The following is a 17,125-nucleotide window of genomic DNA, read 5'->3' as shown; positions in this document are numbered from 1 at the left end:
ACAGAGAGACGGTCTGGTTTACCACAGCTTTCCTCGAGATCAGATCATCGACTCACGTTTGTTACCTTGCACGTGTCAAGCTGTGCGAATCCTGGAGCGGCGCCTCTCCGGTTGGTAAATTTGCTGAATTTGCTGGCGCCAGGAGCATGGGCAGCTTGGCGGTGGGCTAACTACTTCGTTTCTTTTACAACTTTTTAAAACCCATGTCCCAGAAGAAGGGGAAAAAAAACGAGAAAACTTCAGTTTGCTTTTATAATTTATTTTATTTTTTAAAAAAATAATTTAACCATTATTATTTTATTCTTATGCTTTAAGCCCCTGGAACATCGTCGATTCACTCCATATCCATATAAATAACTTTACTGGCAACGAACAGACTTAATTGATAACAGTTAGGCCTGAAAGGATAACAACAAATTATAATGACATTTTAACGACATTTATTAAAATGTGAATGACAAACAGAGAATCACGTCAAAATATTTTTTTTTTCTCAAGGATTTATACGAGAAGGTGTAAATCTTGAGTTGGAAAAAGATTTTCACTAAAATGTGAAATGGAAAAGGTGGGTATTCTTGCTTGATCTTGCCTCCGGATGAGTCATATGGACATCAAACTTCTACGATGAAGGAGTAGTATGAATCTCACGATATGCTGAAGAACATAGTATACTGTCAATTCAGCAGATGAAACACAGAATGTCCTCTCCCAGATTAGAAGGATGTTCACTCTTGAAGATCCAGCTTCAGGATCAACGGCGGAACAAAACCAGGCCTACCTTGATTTAGAAAGGCTGGTATGTCACGAGATTACGGCAAAAATAGACAACAAGGAAAAATAAAGAACACACAGATTTACGTGGAAAACCCTTGACGGAATACCGTGTGATCCGAATACCGTGTGATCTGATCTATGGAATTATGACAGATCTACGGCTGATATGAATTGCTCCTTATTATAAAAGCTTATTATTGCTAGGGTTTCCTATGAGAGTTGTAAAACACAAAGATTGTGTGCCGTCATTGTATTCCACCTTTTTTTGATAGTGAATTTTCTCTCCTCTGCCCGTGGTTTTTTACCCGTCAAGGGTTTTCCACGTAAATCTGTGTGTTCTTTATTTTTTTCTTGTTGTCTATTTTTGCCGTAATCTCGTAACAAGTGGTATCAGAGCGAAGTTCGTTTTGATTTTGTGGTTTTTCAATCGGGATTAATGGCAACGACAACCATGAAGTATGATATTCCGCTTTTGGATCGCAACACCAGATTTACGTTGTGGCAGGTTAAGATGCGAGCGGTGCTGGCGCATATGGACTTGGACGATGCGCTGTTAGGATTTGACAAGATGCCCTCGACATGGACAAAGGAGGAAAAGGAACGTAAGGATCGAAAAGCCCTATCTCAGATTTACCTTCATCTATCGAATGAGATTTTGCAGGATGTTTTGAAAGAGAAATCCGCTGCTGCGTTGTGGTTGAAACTGGAGCAATTGTGCATGACAAAAAGTCTTACGAGCAAATTGGGTCTGAAACAACGTTTGTATTCTCATCGCATGGTGGAAGGTACGTCGTTAAGAGATCATTTGACTGTGTTTAAGGAAATCGTCTCTGATCTAGAGGCTTTGGAGGTAAAATATGACAATGAAGATTTAGCATTGATTTTATTGTGTTCGTTACCCTCGTCATATACAACTTTCAGAGATACAATTTTATATAGTCGTGATACTCTTACTTTGGATGAAGTTTATGATTCATTATTTTCTAAAGAGAAGATGAAACAGCTTGTCGGAGGATCTGAGGCACAGGGTGAGGGTCTTATTATTCGAAGTAGGACCCAAGAGAGAAGTTCTGGTGGTAATATGAGGAGCAGATCAAAATCCAGAAATAGAGATAAAATTTGTAATTACTGCAAGAAGAAGGGTCACATCAAATCAGAATGTTACAAGCTGCAGAATAAAAATAAAAGATCTGATGAAAATCAGAAGGTAAAACAACCAGAGAAGTCCGGTGAAGCTGATGTTGCTGAAAATTACAGTGATGGTGAACTCCTCGTTGCATCTGATGTTGATTCGAAGCAAAGTGAAGAATGGATTCTTGATTCTGGTTGCACGTTTCATATGTGTCCCAATCGGGATTGGTTTTCATCATATGAAACGGTTTCGAGAGGTGCTGTGTTGATGGGCAATAATGCATCTTGCAGAATTGCTGGTATTGGTACGGTCAGAATTAAGATGTTTGATGGCGCTATTCGGACACTTGGTGATGTGAGGCACGTCCCTGACATGAAGAGAAATCTGATCTCTTTAAGTACTCTTGATTCTAAAGGGTACAAGTACACTGGTGAAGGTGGAGTCGTGAAAGTCAGTAAAGGGTCTCTTGTTGTGATGAAAGGGCTGAGGAAAACCGCCAGTTTATATGTTCTGCAGGGATCCACTGTTATTGGTGATGTTGCCGTCGCTAGTTCGTCTATGTCTGATTTTGATGTTACTAGACTTTGGCATATGCGTTTGGGTCATATGAGTGAGAATGGCATGGTCGAATTGAGCAAGAGAGGACTTCTTGATGGTCAAAGTATTACGAAGCTGAAGTTCTGCGAGCACTGTGTTTTTGGCAAGCAAAAAAGAGTTAAGTTCTCAACTGGCATTCATAACACAAAGGGTACGCTAGACTACATTCACTCTGATTTGTGGGGGCCTTCTAGAGTACCATCTAAAGGTGGTGCGCTTTACATGTTGACTATTATTGATGATTTCTCCAGGAAGGTTTGGGCATTCTTTTTGAAACAGAAGAGTGATGTTTTTTCTACCTTCAAGGAGTGGAAGATCATGATTGAGAAGCAGACAGGGAGACAAGTGAAGCATCTCCGAACTGATAATGGTTTGGAGTTTTGTTCTGATGAGTTTAATGTCTTATGCAGATCTGAAGGTATTGTGAGACATCATACAGTTCGGCATAATCCTCAACAAAATGGTGTAGCAGAAAGGATGAATAGGACTTTGATGGAGAAGGTGCGTTGTATGCTCCTTAATGCTGAGTTACCGAAGTCTTTTTGGGCCGAAGCCGCTGCATATGCCTGTTATCTTGTCAATCGCTCTCCATCGACTGCTATTGAAAAGAAAACTCCACAAGAAATATGGTCTGGTACTCCTTCTAGTTATTCTAATTTAAGAATTTTTGGATGTCCTGCATATGCTCATGTTGATAATGGGAAGTTGGAGCCTCGTTCGATGAAGTGCATATTTATAGGCTTTAGACAAGGAGTGAAGGGATACAAACTTTGGTGTCCAGAGACTGGGAAAGTCGTCATCAGTAGAGATGTTATTTTTGATGAAACTAGTATGCTTCAAGGGTCTCCATCTAAAACTCCTTCTGAGGGAGATAAGCAGAAGACAAGCACACAGGTGGAGATTGAGATTGAGCCGAGATCTATAGAGACTACTCCGGAGCCTAGTTCAGATTCTGTGGATGGTGCTGACTCATCACAAGCACCTTTACAATATTCCATTGCGAAAGATAGGCCTCGGAGAGAGATTAGACGCCCACAGAGATATGCAGAGGCTGATTTGGTCGCTTATGCCTTAAACGTGGCTGAGGAGATTGATTCCGGTGAAGAACCTGAGACATATTCAGAGGCAATTAGCTGCGATAATTCTGGTAAGTGGATGATTGCTATGCAAGAAGAGATGGAGTCACTTGGTAAGAACAACACATGGGACCTGGTGAAATTACCTAAGGGTAAGAAAGTTGTTCGCTGCAAGTGGGTATTTAAAAGAAAAGAAGGAATACCGGGAGTTGAAGAAGCCAGATACAAGGCAAGATTAGTTGCTAAAGGCTTCAGTCAGGTTCCAGGAGTAGACTTCACAGATGTGTTTTCCCCAGTTGTAAAGCATAGTTCGATTCGAGCCTTGCTTGGTATTGTGGCGATGCATGACTTTGAGTTGGAGCAGTTGGATGTGAAGACAGCATTTTTACATGGGGAACTTGAGGAAGATATCTATATGCAGCAACCAGAAGGTTTTGCAGTCTCAGGAAAAGAGGACTATGTATGCTTGCTGAAAAAGTCTCTTTATGGTCTGAAGCAGTCACCTAGACAATGGTACAAAAGGTTTGATTCATTTATGACTACTCATGATTTCAGAAGAAGCAGCTATGACAGTTGTGTTTATATTAAGAAGACTGATGATGGGTCGTTGGTTTATCTGCTCTTATATGTTGATGATATGTTGATTGCGGCCAATAATAAGGGAGAGATAAGAAAGGTCAAAGCACAACTAAGTAAAGATTTCGAGATGAAAGATTTGGGAGCTGCAAAGAAGATACTTGGGATGGAGATTCTGAGAGACAGAAAGGCAGGTAAATTATATCTAAGTCAGAAAGGGTATATTGAGAAAGTGCTTAATCGGTTTAACATGCATACTGCCAAGCCTGTTAGTACTCCGTTAGCTGCTCATTTTAAACTTTCAGTTGATTTATGTCCGCAGTCAGATGATGAAGTTGATTATATGTCACGGGTTCCATATTCTAGTGCAGTGGGATCTCTCATGTATGCTATGGTTTGTTCACGTCCAGATTTATCACATGCAGTGAGTGCAGTTAGTAGATACATGGCAAATCCTGGTAAAGATCATTGGAAGGCAGTTCAGTGGATTTTCAGATATTTACGAGGGACTTCTGATGTTTGTTTGCATTTTGGGAGAAATAGAGATGGTGTTATTGGATATGTTGATTCTGATTTTGCAGGTGACCTTGATAAAAGAAGATCACTTACGGGGTACGTGTTCACTGTTGGTGGTTGTGCTATTAGTTGGAAAGCTACTTTACAGAATACAGTTGCGTTGTCCACTACAGAGGCTGAATATATGGCTATTACAGAAGCTTGTAAGGAAGCTATTTGGTTGAAGGGATTGTTTAGTGAGCTTAGTGAAGATTTACAGATTACTACAGTTTTTTGTGATAGTCAGAGTGCTATTTTTCTCACGAAGGATCAGATGTTTCATGAAAGGACAAAGCACATCGATGTGAGGTATCACTTTGTACGTGATGTTATTGCTCGTGGTGATATTGTTGTGAGCAAAATTAGTACTCATGATAATCCTGCCGATATGATGACTAAGTCACTCCCTATAGCCAAGTTTAAGCATTGCTTGGACTTGGTTGGTGTTCATTGCTGAGCTTTGCCCATGAGGGCTTTTGTGGAAGAGGTGGAGAATATTCTTTTGAAGACGTGTTATGTTGAGTTACTCTTTGCTTTTGGAATTCGCGTCAAGGTGGAGATTGTTAGATATTGGTGACCCGAATACCGTGTGATCTGATCTATGGTGAAAATCAAATTATGACAGATCTAAGGCTGATATGGATTAAATCAAATTATGACAGATCTACGGCTGATATGAATTGCTCCTTATTATAAAAGCTTATTATTGCTAGGGTTTCCTATGAGAGTTGTAAAACACAAAGATTGTGTGCCGTCATTGTATTCCACCTTTTGATAGTGAATTTTCTCTCCTCTGCCCGTGGTTTTTTACCCGTCAAGGGTTTTCCACGTAAATCTGTGTGTTCTTTATTTTTTTTTGTTGTCTATTTTTGCCGTAATCTCGTAACACGCGATGAGTCGAGTCGTGCGATGAGCGAAGTCGAGCGATGAGCGAAGTCGAGCAATGAACCAAGTAGGGCACTACATCCAACATGTCACCTCCAACTCAATCAAATCTTGACCAAGGTATAACCCATAACAGTGGGAGAGAAGGAAAAGCTAAGACTCCATAAGATTTTAATCCTACATTGAAAGTTTTATAGTTCAATAATTGATTTATATTATTATACAAGCGTATATTATCAATAAATACATGGGGAGATGCTCTTTCTCACTTGTGGATGCACAGAGGATGCAAATCTAGGGTCTAGATTGCATTGAACCAAATTGAGTTGTGTGCGAGCACGACTTGCACGTGTCGTTCGGGTGTATTGGACTATTGGTTGGTGATAACTTTTTGATCCGAGCATTAAAAGCAATAAATGACCTATACTCAACCATTTAACATAGTCAAAAAGAAAGGCAATATCCCTATAGCAAAAAAAAAGAGAATCTCCATCGATCAATGTTTCCCCTTGCTCTCTCTGTCATGCATCTCTTACTCGATAAAATACCAGTGTGATAGTATTTGGATACCTCTCAGTTCATCGTGATCATCAGCGCTTGGTGCGAATCATAATTTGATGTTGTATATTGAGAAACAGACGATCCACGACAACCTTGAAGCACAGTCGAAGGTGAGACGAATCTATTTTAAAGAGACTGAGTTACATTGAACGCAGACCTCGACTTCTCAATTTTTGAACACTCGGAAACTCACTCGAGAATAGTTTCCCGAACACTTGAACTCCACGCCTGAGCATTTGACAATTGAGCAATACTCAGCAATTGGGCGACTTCTCCTCTGACTCGGCATTCGATATTCCATTTGGCAGTTGGGTGACTTCTCTCTCAACTCAACACTCGAGCGAATCGACCATTCAGCATCTCTGCCTGAGTACTCGGCATCTTCTCCCAAGCACTTGGGCTTTGCAACTCAGCGATCTTAGCACTCGGCCGACTCAACACTCGGAGTACTCGCCCGACCCAACAACTCTGCTACTCAGGCGACTCAACAAATCAGTGCTCATCTTTTGGCAGTTGGATGACTTACGTTTCGACGTGGGAGAACTCAATTGACTCGGACGAGCTCAACACTTGACTATGCATTTTGCTTCCCACTCGGACATGAAAATCACTCAAGAGCAACTCAACGATATATTGTTGTTCTGACTTTAGAAGCATCAACCCCGTTGGCAACTTAGATTGTCTATTCAAACCTTCCAACGTATAAGTTGAAGTTAAATTTCAATTTCAATTCAGCAATTTTCTTGAAATCTCCTAAAACGACATTATCTAACAATTAATTACATTCATATAAACATAACTACTGGGGATGGCCTCCCTTCCATAGAACTCTTTTTGACTTTCCAAAGTAAGGGTGAAGCAATCGAGCCAAATATTCTACGCTTCTCTATTACTCTCGTTGAGATCCTTTGGTAGAAACTGGTGCTTGATGTGAGCAGAGAAATTAATTGCATGTCTTCTTAACGATTGGTTTTGCTTACCTACTTCGGCGGTAGTTGAACGACCACGACGACGTGGTATTAGAAATGGGTGGCTGCGTCCGCGTCGTTAGTAATGGTAAGGGGAAAGTTGCGGCGGCGTGGCATCCAATTCAAGAGTTGCATTCAACGGCATCAAAATTGGTAGAGCCACATGATCATCAATGCCGTTGATTATAACTTAATTCCGGATAATAAAATACATGGCCTCGTTTTACAAGAGCTGACTCTCTTCTCATTAATCGCTCTCACTGTTGATCGATTTCATTATCTCTTAATTCGTTTACATCGATCGTTGCATTTAATTACTTAAGATATTCCCGAATTTGGGTTGCGGAACTTGCAGGGTTCACAAGTGGCCATCGGTCAATGATGAGATTTTCTGTGTCCTTGGTGCTAGCTGCAATCTAATTATTCTATATTAATCAGCGTTTCAAAGCCGGTCTTCGTGGACAACTGGAAGCTGATCTAGTGAATTGTCGTTCTTTATTTGTATGATGAATCGGTGTGCAAATTTGGTTCTATACTATAATTACCAAGTGTCCAGTGTCCCCCACTAATAAAAGCAAAATCGGCCATGAGCTGCTCCAGGGACATAACGTGATAAGTAAGAGATAAGATTATTTTTTATGTAATCATAGATTCGAATTCTTTTTCCTCTTTCTAATAATTCTGTTCCGTCGTAATTAATTCAGTTATGTTCCAAAAGCATTGATGATCGATCTATAAAATTAGATCATCTACCTTCCACATTAATTTAATTGGATCACAAAAATTTGATACCTGGATCAACCAAAAAAAACAGGCAATGGGCCTCAAAGTCAGTTTAATTGATTAAACCAGCAGGCGTGGTCCATGTTAAAAGCATCATTTAAGTGGTTTGACCTATATAACTTTCGCTTTTATTAAATTCCAACCATTCGCACAAATACACAATAGGTTTTATTTATTTTATTTTATTATAAAATTATTTATTTAAGAAATTATATGCTCAATTTAAACTTAAAACTATATATATTTTTTCTTCTAATTTTAACATGTTATAGATAGCTTAAAATTATATGGCTTTATGAATTATTATATTTATTTTATGTATTTAATAATAAATAAATATATTTATAATTAAGATTAATTGCGTTAATAATAAATATATACATAACTTATTCACTAGATTGTTTATGAACCCTAATAGCCCTCGGGGCATAGCTGAACTAGTCATCATGTGGTAGAATTATTACAGTATGTACCAGTCGAACCCTGATACAGTCATGTCATCACACCCTCCCACATGGGGGTATGTTTCGATTTCCTAATTTAACTCTTTATAAATAATTATGAAGCTAACAGTGTAAGATGTCTGAGGTCAACGTATTATCTTTTATCACAGTTTATGAACCCTAATAAACTAATATTAATAGCGCTTAAACCTATTCATTTTATACATTTAATATTATCTAATGAACATAAATGCACTCTATACAACATATGTATAAAGATTATATTTTTAAATCGATCGAATCAGTCTAATCTAAATAAATTTAGTTCAATTATAATTTGATCAAATAAAATCCAAATGAGCTTGAGTTTAGACTAACATTTTTAGTAAAAAGTGAAATCCATCATTCCAGTAGTTTTACACGGTCGGTCCGATAATCATCTATAAAGAGATAAATAAGAAAGCTACAGTTGGTCATGATGGCTGAGGGCAATATTATCTTATAGTTTAGTCAAAATTCGATGTCTCTTGTCCACTTCAGCAAGTCTGTCCGTCGTAATTAACTCAACTATATATGCCCCCGGAGCTTCAGTTTAGATTAATATTTTAGTAAAAGGTGGAATTTGACTGCCATCTCAGCGGCCCTACATGATCGGCCCCACGACTATTTGTAAGGAGGTAAATCAGGAAGCTGTAGTTGGATACGATGGAAAAGGGCATTGTCTCAGACTTCGTCGAGATTTAATTCTTGTCCACTTTAGCAATTTTATTCCATTATAATCAACTTAATTATGCCCTGAGAGTTTCAGTTTAGGCTAACATATTCCTTATATTCGTGACTACTGGATGAATTTTATCTGACCTTAATTGATTTTTAATTCAGTACTTTCATTTATTTGTGATTCAATTTATTTATTTATTTATTTTATTAAAAAATCTGTAGTAAAATTTATATAAATAATAATAAAAAATTGAGCTGGACTTTAACCCATATAAACTGTTACATTTATCCGATACGTGAATAAAAAGAATTATCTTCGCGGTGATTAATCAAGTGAAGTTTAAATATTTAGATGATTAAAAAAATATCCGATATGGTAATTTTTAAAAAATATATATATAACCAGCAGGTTAATTGTGAATTGTGATACCCTAAATGTGTGAATATCATAAGTGCATTATCATCACATCAAATAATAAATTATTACAATTCGAATAGTTTATATTTGATTAATCCGTTGAACCGCAGCACATCTGTGTTGAACCTTATCAGCGTTGTATTATATATATATATCAACAATAAAGCAATGATATATTACATAAAAAATATAGTATGAAATTTAATATAACACACTTTTAGTGAGTCTCACATCTATATAATAAAATTTACATCTATGCAATTGAGTGAATCATGTTAAATTTCATATTATATTTTACATTAAATATATTATTTTTCTGGATGATAATACAGTTGTTAGCACACTTCTCAATTCTCATCATAGTAATTAAAATTGGAATTTGGATGACCAATCATTCATCCAAAAGGCAGATTCGGACTTGATAATATATTTAATCTGCTCCATGTTTCTTCGTTTTCTTTTCAAAATATGAAAAGAAATAATGAAACTAACAGTATTAGCGAATGATTTTTTTAAAATCCATTTTTTAAAAAAAATGAACCATCAGTGAATATTTCCATGGAAATGCGTGACACCGGCCGACATGCATGGAATACGGTAAGGCCACTACTTGTCATTTATTGCTCTTTAATTGCCACCAGATAAAGAATTGGATTATTTTATGCCCAACAAATTCAACGCTTCCCTCTGTTAAAAGTCAGTCAGCAAAAAGGTAGCAGATCAGGAGCATAATAGAGTTACAACTCCTCACGTTTATCCAAACTCCCAGAGACTGACTCGCATACAATTCTAAACGTCGTTGAAGTCGACGTCAATTAAAAGATAGATTCTGATAACTACTAATCTACTATGGTTGGGCAGGATCTATGAGGCCTAGACGGAAAAAACTTAAGTTGTTCGAAAATTAAACATTGGTATATTTATGCCTGTTCTTATCATGTTTTAGTCGTTTATCTCTTGAGAAGAAGAAGAAGATCAAGTAAAACTAGTTTCTCCACTATACAAGGATAAAAGAGGTGTGGTGGCGTATGAATTCTGATACACAATCTTCTTTATATTTTATTAATCTTTGATCTTGGCAACACGGAAAGTATTAGCCGTCCACTTCGTAGTTTCCGGTTGGGAATCACTCAATCTCATCGAATTCAGTTAGTTACGTGGTTGACTGAGAAATAATGCAGCATGCGAGTCTTTTGTGTTGACTTTATGACCACGTTTATTAGAACAAGAACCATGAAACAGAGATTGGATTGACCACAGAGTTGCAGACGTGAGAAACACATCTGTTGGTACGAGTGTTCCTCAATTATATTGCCCACTTTCATTTGTTCTTATCTTTGTCGTCGTCAGAATTTTTTCCTTAATTTCGTTTTCTTTTATGGTAAACGATTAGTGAGATGGAAAGTCAAACTAAGCAATTTTTAGATTTGTGTTCCCTCGTCGATTCCCCTTATCCATTTCTTCCCCACCAACCAACAGTTTAAATCAGTGTAATAATATAATTTTAGATCAACCAGTGGAGCCTGGACAAAAATTCGTTTGGCCGAGTCTGCTAACTGAAAGACTATAATTCTATCATTTAAAAAAAATTTCACATCTCGTGGTAAGACTAAAGCGAACTTATCTGTTCATCATCGATCGTCAGAAGTTGGTCAGCCGAAGTCATAATTGGTTTTCTTTGCTGAACAAACTCCATGTAAGAAAAAAATATCAAAATCATTGTTTCAATCAAAGAGAGATCCATGTAAAACACTGCAAGAAAATTCCTCGAGATTTGCTAATTAACCATTCCAATGCTACAAGTAAAACAAAGCAAGTAAGAAAATTATCCAATCTTGGTTGAACACTGTCAAATTATATATCTCGTAAAATCCTTCTATGTTGGAAGATCATACTGTGAAATTATATTTCTGTAATCCTCTACAAAGGAAGAGCAAAAAAAGGAGGAAAAAAAAAAGACTTTTGACATATTTACGTCTGCAAAGATTATAAACTGGAATACAAGCTACTAATTTTGGTATGGGTATGATGATCTGGTGAGAAACAGGTTTTCTGTGAGGCTATCACACGCCCCCGGTGATCTGACCTTTTCAATGTACCTTCAGCATCCTCTAAGTTAGTCGCATTTAAATGATCCTGGTTTTTCACATCCATCCTTGGTTTTCTCCATTAGTCAGACTGGGTGGTTAATTTAGCCTGACCTGGAAGAAAGTTGAATTCTTTTGGAAATACTTGACCAGTCACCAGACACTATTAGAGAGAACCTTCAAATGAGACTTGAAGCTGTTCGGATGTGGGTGGTTGCACACATGATGCATTGCCAAGACCTTGAAGCAATTTTATAACCTCTACTGTATCATCGAGATAATACTTAGCCTTGCTTGGTTTTTGACCAACTGTGCATGCAAATACTTCTCCAATTGCGGGGACTGATGGATCATTTATGTAACTGCTAATGCTCTCAAACATGTCTTCATCTGACCGGTCATCCCCAACGCATAGAAGAAAATCCAGTGCCTTTCCAGTGCTTGACACCGTTGTTATGAGATTTTCCACCACTATACCTTTGCCTATTCCCTGCATATTTTGACAAGCTAAGGTCGAACAGAACCAGGAAAGGCAGTATTGAAATAAGGTCTAGTTACACATGCAAGGTCAATACAAGGTTATGCATATCCTAGATTTCTTTTTAATGTATTTCTAATCAGAAAGGGGGGAGAGTGTTATGCTCGAAGGATGGTGCAAAAAATCCATAAATCTGGTAGGCAGATGTTCTCCTAAAAGTCAATCCTAATCCATGCACCTTTATTTTGAAAGCTAAGTTTGTTTGATCATGACAGTCATGAATGTTACATTGAAAACTCATTCTTTGTCAAGATATGGACCAAAATACCTTATCAAAGGTAATGAAAATTGAAAAGCATATCCAGTGTTTCGTACCTGAGGGGTCACTTCTACAATATGTTGGCCCCTTTTCACAGCTACGGGTTCATTGGCAAGCACATTCTCAAGATGATCAAGGAGCTCCTTTGCTTGGCATGACCCAAAATCAGGATCTGCTTCTTGATGATGCCACACTAGCCCACTTTCTTTATGTTCTATGGCAGATCCATCCGTAGCCTCCATGTAAAGTCTCATGACAGGTTCTGCAATTTTCTTCCAATTAAAGTCTGCAGCTAACATGCAAGACTCCCATGGTGCATCCCTCTTCCACCTACAGTCCAGGACTAAAAAGTAGTCAGTCACAAAAGAATTATTAGAACCAATGCATGGATTTGGTACTGAGTTCAGATTTTGGAATGGATGTTAATTCTGTTCGTCATTATCAGAAAGGTATGGATATCGGATATCAACAAGTAGACATGGTAACTTATGCAAACTTTCAGCATGGTTTCAATGAGACTTGGCTTATGTAACCCTAAATCTATTTATGACATCTCAAATCCATGCTCTGAAACATCTAGGATGGATGACTACAATTTTGTAAAGATTCTAGATCTATCAAGTTTGACCATCTGTAAACTCGTACAGCTTCACAAGAAGAAAATTTGTCTCATCAATTAAGGTATAACGCTACACTATTTTCTAAGAGGTACCAATATGGTTCACATATTCTAACATGACGAAGAGGATTTCTTGGCATTTTCAAGTCCTCCACAGCGCCTAGAAAATAAAATTGGGAAGCCCGTGAGTGAAATTCCATGCAACCTCATATTTGCAAGCAAAGATGCTTCTATCAAAATCTTAGACAACTATTCGTACATGGACAAATAATTTTATGCACGCTTCATGGTTCTATGTTCCATTTGACCAGTTAGCAAAGACACTCTGCCAGATTTGTCATGATAATCACAATAAAAAACAAATTGTAAGAAATAACAATTTTCATTTCCAATGAAAAATAGTTACCTGGTGAAATATCCATGCTCTGCAGAGATCCCCAATTTCTCACAGGGGGCAAACCATTTGCTCAACTCATCTTTCCCTCTACCACTGACCAAGAAAACAACATTCTTTGGGTCAGTGCATAATCTATTGATTATGGAAATAACTTCAGAGCTTGGCTTCTTATCAATAGATGATTGTGGTATAATTGTTCCATCATAATCAAGTAAGATGAGCCTACTGTTTGTCCTTTGATACGAGCCAACAATATGCTCAACAGATAGTTTCCTAAAGGTAGGGCCAAGAGCAACAACTCTGAAGCTCATTCCAAACCCAATCCCCCAACACCTCCTATGGAAATGCTCTCTACAAGCTCGTTGCAAATCCTGATCAAACGACCTTGCCCAATATGGAACGTCATGAGAGCTAACATACTTGTAATGCTTCTCGTGCCGTAATTGTTTCTCAGTGTCTGGCATTGTGATTGCTGAATTTATTGCCTCTGCCACTGCGTTCACATTCCATGGATTAACTCGAATAGCACCACTAAGAGATGGAGAGCACCCAATGAACTCTGAAACAATGATCATACTTTTCTTTGGAGCATCTGCTAATGCTGAACTCAGCTGTCTGTAGACTGTGTATTCGTATGGAACCAAATTCATGCCGTCCCTTACCGGATTCACCACACAACATTCGGCTACTGCATAAAAAGCAGCCTTTTCATAGGTTGGTACAGTGCGATTGATCAACACAATGGGCTGGTATCCAGGTCTTCCAAAACGTTCATTAATTCTTTTAGAGATTGACCCTATTTCATCCTGAACCTCCTGCACATCCTTTCCTTCACTCCTTGGTGGATTATTAATCTGTACCAGCACTGCACGCCCTCTCAACTGCGGATGCTCCTCCAATAATTGCTCCACTGCAAGTAACTTCATTCCGATACCTTTGAAGAGATCAACATCGTCAACTCCCAACATCAAAATCTTATCGCTATATGTTGCTATGAGCTCGAAGACTTTGGCAATAGTCTCTTTAGAAGATATCACCAATTCGAGCTGCCCCATGTCAATCCCAACAGGGAGAATTTTGACGGTGACTGTCCTCCCGTAGTATTCAATACCAATATAGCCTCTTTTGGACTGATAATCCAGGCCAAGTAACCGGGAGCAAGAGGTGAGGAAGTGGCGAGCATAGTCGAAGGTGTGGAAGCCAACAAGATCAGAATTCAGGAGGGCGCGAAGCAGTTCGTTGCGAACAGGAATGGTACGGAATATCTCAGACGAAGGGAAGGGAGAATGGAGGAAAAAACCCAACTTTACACGCGGGGAGCGCCTTCGAAGGAAGGTCGGAAGAGCAAGTAAGTGGTAGTCGTGGATCCACACAAGGTCATCATCGGGATTTAGAAGCTCAATGAGACGGTCAGCAAAAAGCTTGTTGGCGGAGAGGTAGGAGAGCCAAAGGGAACGATCAAATGGCAGACCGCCTAAGGAAGACGGTGAGAGGGGCAGGAGGTAGTGGAGAAGGGGCCAGAGGTAGTGCTTGCAGAAATCATGGTAGAAGCGGTGGTGGAGATCGGCAGGAATGAAGACAGGGAGGCACCTGAAACGTTCGTATAGAATACGGGAAACGGAAGCATGGTGGGCTTTGTCGATGGAGACGGCCAAGGTGCCAACGTGAATAACCTCGGAAGAGGACGGAAAGCCGGCGCGAAGCTGGAGCGCGAGAGCATCGGGATCCCAAGAGAAGGCTAGGCCAACCGGCGCGGAGGGGTCAGGTGCGGTACAAAGTGGAAGGCGGTGGGTGACAACGATCCGCCGCTCCCGCGGCGTCGGCGAGGCGGGAGCGTCGTCGTCCGTGCCGATAGCGGCGGCGTCATCCATGAGACAGGGGAGGAGCGGCAAGCGGCGGGGGGAGGCAGCAAAGTCGGAATCCTCGCCCGCGGCCAGCTCGAGAAGGCTTGCCGAGGAAAAGGAGTGCATCGATCCCCTACAGATCAGGGTTCCGTGCCAAAGCTAGTAAGGTTAGAGTTAGGACTCAGTCGGCGGTGGTTTAAGGAGGCCGCTGCGGAGGAGGAAGAAGAGGGAGGAGAAGGTTGCATTGGATGTGCGTAAACTAGGTTTTATAGGGATCGGAACGCCGGGCAGGTGGCTATAAGCGAGAGGGATCTGCTCCTTTCTTGCTTCCCTAAACTTCCTTTTTGAGAAGGAGAAGAAGGAGACGAGACGAAAGGGAGGAGATGTGAAGAGGAAATTGGAAACTGGATAGAGGAGAAAGGCAAACGGAGGTTTTGATTTTGAACTGGCAAAAACACGCTGTATGTGGCCCCTCTTTCGCCTCTGTAAGGAGTTTCCACCGGAAGCAGCCGGTCTAGTTTCATATACATACATATTTACGAAGGCCGTCGGACGTTGCCGTATTTCAATTTTCAAATTCGAAGTCATTACGATTTCATATCTTAAAAATTCTAATTATCTTCACTTAATTATTTAATAGAACGGTTATCATATCATAATGTTGAGACGTACATACTCGGTGCGATGACATTTCCATGCATTTATCATTTCCATATTCTCCAATAGTGATAAATGGTACAATAAATTATTCATCTCCAAGCACGGGCAACCACATGGACAATCTACCTCAACTACTTCGACCTTATCCAAACCAGAACCCAACTGCATGTGATCTTGATCAGTAATTTTAACTTCGAAATTTTACAACGCTTGTTCGTGCTTCTTCGAGAAATTTCTTCCTTTTTGCTGTCGATGAGCTGAGCAAGAAATGGTAAGTATTTAAAGACTTAAAAAATCATCGAGTAAGTAGCTCGTAAAATTCAGTTCGAAAATTCCAGCGTTCACACAGCTAGACGCGTCGAACTCGAACACTAATTAAGACGCCGCGAGGGGAGGGAACCTCCACGTGATCCTCATGCCCGCCATCGGAGTCCCCGAGGTCGCCGCCGGCGCCGGCGACGCCGAACGGGCTAAGAGCGGAGCAGAAATGGCGCCGCCGCGTAAATAAAATGGCTTTACGCGGGCGAGGAAACTGATGGCCGACACGTCGCTAGTCTGGTCGATGATGACACGCCGACGTCACGCAGGAGCATGTCATGCCGTTGGACCGGGTCGGTCGCCGCTGAGGGTTATCCAAACACGCACCCACTAATCCACGGAACCGACCTACTCCACCAGACACGTGGACCTGGGAGGGGTCCCACTTTATCCTAGAGCCATGAAGCGATACGCTGTTGTCCCCGACTTATCGTTCTCCCTCGGCGACCTTTTGCTCAAAATAGGCGACAACTCGGCCCACACCCACTTATATAACTTCGCTAAACCAAGCTTAGAAGATAATTCCCTAATTAAACCAAAAGATTTGGTAGATCTCGGTGGGTTTGGACATGGTCGATGAGGGGATTACAAAATTTGTGTGGCCCACCTCCAGTAGTTTAAGCTCTTTGAAAGAGGATTACAAAATCTAAGATAAACAAGATTAATCTAAGGATTGTGATAAGCAACTTAATTTAATTTAGGATATGGATAAGTGCCAAATCTTTTGAATATAGTATTAGCCAACACTATCTTTAGCATTGCACGTCTTTGATTCAAATTGGATTTTTAATTGCATGATTGAGTGCTTCATACTCACATGCCCTACTACACATAGAAATTTTCTTGCCTTGGACTCGAATTGAGCAGAGGCTCCACTCCATCCAACCACTGGGGCAGAAGTTTCGGAGAAGGGTA

General features: G+C 39.8%; 1 protein-coding gene across 2 annotated transcripts; it reads right to left on the bottom strand.

Moving 5' to 3' along the window:
• Positions 1-11,267: 11,267 nt before the first annotated feature.
• On the bottom strand, positions 11,268-15,624 carry LOC141823354 (putative alpha,alpha-trehalose-phosphate synthase [UDP-forming] 9). 2 transcript variants are annotated; one of them, XM_074710627.1, is made up of 3 exons: positions 13,398-15,624; positions 12,429-12,702; positions 11,268-12,065 (listed from the first exon to the last, which is right to left on the bottom strand). In XM_074710627.1, the coding sequence occupies exons 1-3, from the start codon at positions 15,356-15,358 to the stop codon at positions 11,742-11,744; spliced, it is 2,559 nt and encodes an 852-aa protein (XP_074566728.1). In that variant the 5' UTR covers positions 15,359-15,624; the 3' UTR covers positions 11,268-11,741. The 2 variants fall into 2 exon arrangements, with proteins under 2 accessions (XP_074566728.1, XP_074566729.1); XM_074710628.1 differs by lacking the exon at positions 11,268-12,065 and having other exon boundaries at positions 12,628-12,715.
• Positions 15,625-17,125: the final 1,501 nt, after the last annotated feature.

This window comes from Curcuma longa, chromosome 3 (assembly GCF_044706935.1).
Source record: "Curcuma longa cultivar G26 ecotype Majalengka, Jawa Barat chromosome 3, ITB_CL_G26_1.1, whole genome shotgun sequence".
NCBI lineage: Eukaryota > Viridiplantae > Streptophyta > Magnoliopsida > Zingiberales > Zingiberaceae > Curcuma > Curcuma longa.
Note: the sequence above shows the minus strand (reverse complement) of the source record. Positions and strands in the feature narration are given on the sequence as shown.